This window comes from Carassius carassius, chromosome 1, assembly GCF_963082965.1.
Source record: "Carassius carassius chromosome 1, fCarCar2.1, whole genome shotgun sequence".
Classification (NCBI taxonomy): Eukaryota; Metazoa; Chordata; class Actinopteri; order Cypriniformes; family Cyprinidae; genus Carassius; species Carassius carassius.
Genome location: NC_081755.1, coordinates 47,517,244 through 47,523,409, shown reverse-complemented (window position 1 = coordinate 47,523,409; position 6,166 = coordinate 47,517,244). Strand labels below are relative to the sequence as shown.

The following is a 6,166-nucleotide window of genomic DNA, read 5'->3' as shown; positions in this document are numbered from 1 at the left end:
CATATACCTGTTGACAAAAACAACAACAGCATATGCTGGTTAGGTATGTTTTGAAGCTGGTTTGAACTGGTTTAAGATGGTCATGAGCTGGTTTAAGTGGTTTTTAGGACCAGATTAAACCAGGCCATGACCAGCACATGACAAATCAACATAAATCAATCAATTAATCAACATTGATCTATATAGCAGTTATATAGCTATATAACATATATATAACACCATTATATATAACACCATATAACACCATATTATATAACACCAGTTGCTTTACAAGTCTAAAAATTACTCAAACAGACATAGTACACACAATATCCATTACTGATCAATGTCCCAAAGCAAGAGGCAACTGTATGCCATAGAGTAAAGGTGTTTGCAACATTGACTTAAAACAGTCTAATGAATCACATGATCTAATGTGCAGTGGGATATATTCTAAAGACTTTGGGCTGCCTCAGAGAAAGCATGATCCCTTTGGTTTTCAGCTGTGATCTATGAACATGTAAAAGCAGACTCTGTGATGATCTTAAAGGTCTAGCAACACAGTGCTGCTGTAACAGTCATTACATGTATTCTGGACCAAGGCCATGCAAAACCTTTAAAAACCATTATCAAAACTTGTATATTGGACTCAAACATCAACAGGAAGCCAGTGGAGTGAAGCCAGAAATGCTGGACCACTTCCTTGTGCCAGTAAACAGTCTAGCTGAAGCATTTCTTGCTAGATTCTTAGAAAACCGTAAATATAATGAGTTGCAATAATCCAATCTGGATGAAATAAAAGCACGAATCATGGTTTTCATGTCTTCAAAAGACAGAATTCTCTTCAATTTGGCCATAGTTTATTTTATTTTATTTGTTTTCTAAGAAACACTGACACCATCAGTTTACAAATGGCTTTTCTGGTTTTTATTTAAGTTATGAGATGTTTCCAAGCAAATTCCATGAAAATGTATATGGTGTCACACACTGTTTATATTTTATTTAACAATGAGCAAAACGTCATAGTAAAATAGTATTATTTTATTTTCTATACAACAGAGAGAAAAGGATGATGGACCAGCAGGAGTCAGTCCAGATCAACACATACAGGAAAAGACTGAGAGAGAAAAAATAGAGCAACTATTTCAAAGACTAACTCTCGACTAACTCTCGACAACAACAAAAGCAAATTGAAAATTGTAGATGTTAACTGCTCATTCCTTAAAGTCCCATAATTCTTGTGCTGAGGAGAAGCTGGTTTGGAGTTTCATACAAATACTACTTATGATAAACTACAGAGCAAGATTCACTAATGTGAAAGATACCAATGAACAGCATCACACACAACAAACAGACAGTGAATCATCTGAAGACAACAGTGATATTTTGAAAGCAATGTCTTATTCTAATAAAGGAACAGGCTATTCTGAGCGAATCCACCCGATGGATGTTCAGATGGCGGTGTTTCATTGTGCTGATGGTTTCCTGAAGCAGCTGATGGTGACTAAACTGTCCCAGTGTCAGTACGCTCTGCTTCTGCTTGTTCCTGATCCAGTCACAAAACAGATTGAGTTTCCTCTCTGGACATTCAGACAAATCAACAAGAGCTGGAAGACGAGAAACACCAACATTGAGACCATCAGTCAAACCCAGCCGATCTACAAGACACAAACTCCTATGGTGTTTTTCTTCAGGTTTGGCTCTGTGTCTTCATCCAAGTCTCAGCTGATGAACAGTTTGATCAATGAGAAACACAACACGTTCTTCCACAGGAACTGTCCAGGCAGCAGCAGAACCAGAGTCCTGATGGATGGAGTGGTGGAGATCGCCTGGTTCTGCCCCTCTGGGAAAAACACAGATCAATTCACTGACTGTGTTGCATTCTGTAATCTACACGGTGATTCAGGAGACCATGAGAAACAGTTGCAGATCCTCACTGAAATGGCCTCAGTCATTGTTGTTCTTTTGCCACGACTGGACAGGAATGACAGAAGTGCAGCAATGATGAATAACATGTTTGGAAACAAAAAGCCACTCATTTGTCTTTTTACGGAGGATGAATCTACTGTAACTGAGGTGAAGAAAGGGAAATTCAAAATCGGTTTGAAAGACAGAAATCAGTCAGATGTGTCTGAAGAACTTAGAAGAACTATAAATGAGTGTCTCTCAGAAACATCTTCCACTTTCAGACTTGAAGATGTGTCCAAGCACTCAGATATCAGAGTAGATGAGGAAGATGATGACTGCAGGAGAGGAAGAGCAGCAGCACAGCAGATGATGAGTTTACTGGAGAATAAAGATCTGACAGAAATCAAGGAATTATTTCTGCCTCATCAGGGGAAACTGTGGCATCAGTGGAGTCAGAAGAACAAAGAACTACATCGACATCGAGGAGAAGAAACAGAAAAGGAAATAAGCAGAAAACATACAGAACTACAGGAAATCCGTGAACACCAGCATAAATTTAAAATCAGCAAATTTATGAAGTTCTTTATAAAAAAAATTAATTCAGAAGCTATAAATGAGATGTATTTCTTAAAGTGGCTCAGAATCCTCCTGGATGAACACAGATCAGCTGACCTTTCTGCTCTACATCACAAGTGGTCAGCAGTTGTAAAACCGAAAGAGAGTCATGATGAATCTGAACAACTCCTAGCTGGACTAAATGAACTTGAGAAGATATCTGAGAAGCTTCAAGCTACAGCCTTTGGTTTGGAGCACATCATGAGGGAGATTGGTCAGATCTATGAATCATGTTCATCTGTGAAGAAGAACAAGAAAGATCTGCAGGTTCACTTCTCTTCTCTCCCGAGTCTTGCAGCACAGATGATGATCTCTGGATTTCCCCTGGAGCTGATGGATGGAGATGCTGCTCATGTTCATGTGATCTGGATCTCTGCTGTTCTAGATCAACTCGTCCAGAAACTGGGAGACCAGCGAGTCTTTGTGCTGTCAGTTTTAGGGATTCAGAGCTCTGGGAAATCCACCATGCTGAACGCTATGTTTGGACTTGAGTTTGCCATCAGTGCAGGCAGGTGCACCAGAGGAGCTTTCATGCAGCTGGTCAGAGTCTCAGACGCGATCAAAACACAGATGAAGATTGACTTCATTCTGGTTGTTGATACTGAGGGTCTTTGTGCTCCAGAACTGGCTGGAAGATCAACAAGACATCATGATAATGAATTGGCCACATTTGTTGTAGGTCTTGCAAATCTGACCTTGATCAACATCTTTGGAGAAAACCTGTCTGAGATGCAGGACATTCTTCAGATTGTTGTTCAGGCCTTCCTGAGGATGAAGAAGGTCAGACTGAATCCCAGCTGTGTGTTTGTGCATCAGAACGTTTCAGACGTCACAGCTGAAGAGAAAAAGATGGAGGGAAGGAGACGACTGCAGGAGACACTGGATGAGATGACAAAACTCGCTGCTAAAGATGAAGTCTGTGATGCAGAATGTTTCAGTGATGTCATTAGATTTGATGTTCAGAAAGATGTGAAGTATTTTGCTCAGCTCTGGGAGGGCAGCCCACCAATGGCACCACCAAACCCAAACTACTGTGAGAACATTCAAGAACTAAAGGAATCTGTTATTTCTAATGCTGCAAAATCAGATGGAATTAGGCTGATAGATTTAAAAGATTGTATTAAAGATCTCTGGGAGGCTTTACTGAATGAAAGATTCGTCTTCAGCTTCAGAAATTCCCTGGAGATTTCAGCTTACAGGAAACGAGAATACAACAATTCGTCCTGGAGCCTTCACAGTGCCATGATGGAAACTGATAACAAACTAGCCAACAAAACAGAAAATGAAGCAATTCATGAGGTTGAGGAAACTGATCTTCAAGAAGAACTGAAGGATACAAGTGAAGAAGTTAAAAAATATACATTCGAATTCTTTGAGAAAGACAAATATAAACATATACTGATTCAGCAGAAAAAATCATTGGACATCAAAATAAAAGATGTTCAGGAAAACATTGTGAGAGAAAGAAAGAGGAAATTAAATGAGACTCATGTAAACACCCTGCATGAAAAGAGCAGAGATCTTGCCTTGAAACCTAAAAACAGAGAAAATTATGAAGAAACACTGAAGAAAGAGTTTGATTTGTTTTGGAAACAGTATCTGAATAAGATCATCACAGACACTCCTGCAATCAAAGACGTTGACATAATGAGAGATGTGAAACTCCTCCTCGATGATGTCTATGAAAGTGCTCCTGTAGATCACTGGAGGGAGAGCAGGGATATTTTTACTGTGACCAGTTATGCAGATTATGTACAGTTAAAGAAATACTTTGGATTGAAAGGAGCTATAAAAAATGCTTTCAGATCAGCAAAAGAGATATTGGGGAAAATTTTATCTCTGGAGGATGAATCCCAAATACGTTTATTAGTCACAGACATTTTGCTGAAGACAGAAAAACTGATTCAGTCATTTAACATTTCAGAAATGGGCTACAACATCAGCAGCATTCAAATACTCATAGGTTACATCAAGGCAAGAGTAACAGGCCATCAGGAAGGACAAGGGAAATATGTCTTCAAGAATGCATTCGTCAAAGATTTGGTTCTTTCCATCTTTAAGAGAGCAAACAAGATGATCACTGACCAACACAGGCTGTTCAGGGAAGCTAATGATCCTGTCATATATGTTGAGAGGAAGAGAGAAGAGTACAATAGTATTTTTCAGATATTCTGTCATGAAGCAACATCAACTGCCGTTTTTGGTGAGTTTATCTGTCAGAAACTGAAAGAGCCCATTGAGCAGAGTGTCTACATGAAGACTGCTAGAGATCTGACATATGAAATGAGATCAAACTGTGAATCACTGAATGGAAACAGATCGAAACTGGAGAAACACGTCCTGAAGACACTGGCAGAAGAGGAGGACTTTGACAAATACATGAACTACATTCATAATCCCAGAGATCACTTCAAGAGTATCATCAGAGATAAAGTCAGTCAGTACATCACTGATCAGTTCAGTGACAGTGTTTTACCCAAGATGAAGGAGAACACTGAACTCCTGCAGCAGAAGATCTTGGAAGCAGCTCATCACTCTACTGAACATGTTCAAGAGAAGAGAGGAGATGCTGATTTGTGGTTGAAGAGTTTCACACAACAGCTCTCAGATGAGCTGGTCTTCTCTGAAGAAGACCTCTGCGGAGTCAAACATGGTCATATTGATGTTGATTTCAAATTCCTAGAAGACGTGATAAGAAAAGAACTAAGTACCATAACATCTAACATCCACAAAGCTAATATATCCAATAAAAAAATGGACTTCAGGTTCAGGCCAGATGAGCTTCTGATTGATCACTTCTGTCATTGCTGTTGGGTTCAGTGTCCGTTCTGTGGAGCCACCTGCACCAACACCATAGAAAACCATGATGGAGATCACAGTGTTGCTTTCCACAGAGTCATTGGAATTAAAGGACACCGTTGCTTTCTATCACAGAATTTCTGTGTGGATATTTGCACAAATTTAGTGGCAAGTGATAAAGACTTTCTTACATTAGATGGATTGTATCCATATAATGAATACAGAAAAGCAGGAGGAGTTTATGCGAAGTGGAGCATCACTCCTGACTGCTTTGAACTGCCTTACTGGAAGTGGTTTGTTTGCAGATTTCAGAAAGATCTGGAAAATCACTACAAGAAAGAAATTTTGGCAAAGGGTGAGATTCCAAATCAATGGAAAAAGCTCAGAAAACAGGATGCCATTGAGAGTTTGGATAAATACTTTTAAAAATGTAAAGTAACAAAGCATAATAAAACCAAACAATTATTAGATCCTCTAACCCTACCACATTTTATTCTAATTCTATTCTTTAAAAAATGCTTAGTAATAATCATTTGTATTCTGTTTTCTTTTCATTTATTATACACTTAACAATAGCAAAAAAGACTTCTAACACTAGCTTGCGCTATTCTTTTTCAATTCTATCAGTTTTCTTTTTATTATATTATTTAAAATCCCAAGCTACATGTACTGTGTTAAGCTAACTGAGACTTGTATAGCACTTCTACCTGTATATCATTGCTCTTTTTGTTGTTTTTGATTGCTTCCACTGTCCTCATTTGTAAGTCACTTTGGATAAAAGCGTCTGCTAAATGAATAAATGTAAATGTAAAACCAATTTAAAGTATATTAACATATAGTTCATAAATGTTTTATCTGGGTGTAT

General features: G+C 38.5%; 1 protein-coding gene across 1 annotated transcript; it reads left to right on the top strand.

The window, feature by feature from the left end:
- Nucleotides 1-1,182: 1,182 nt before the first annotated feature.
- LOC132153095 (interferon-induced very large GTPase 1-like) lies at nt 1,183-5,729 on the top strand. Its single transcript, XM_059562318.1, has one exon. The coding sequence runs from the start codon at nt 1,183-1,185 to the stop codon at nt 5,725-5,727; it is 4,545 nt and encodes a 1,514-aa protein (XP_059418301.1). The 3' UTR covers nt 5,728-5,729.
- The last annotated feature ends 437 nt before the right edge of the window (nt 5,730-6,166 follow it).

Bases quoted from the DNA above. Each gene is read 5' to 3' on its own strand.
- LOC132153095 (XM_059562318.1), top strand. From the start codon at position 1,183: ATGTTAACTGCTCATTCCTTAAAGTCCCATAATTCTTGTGCTGAGGAG.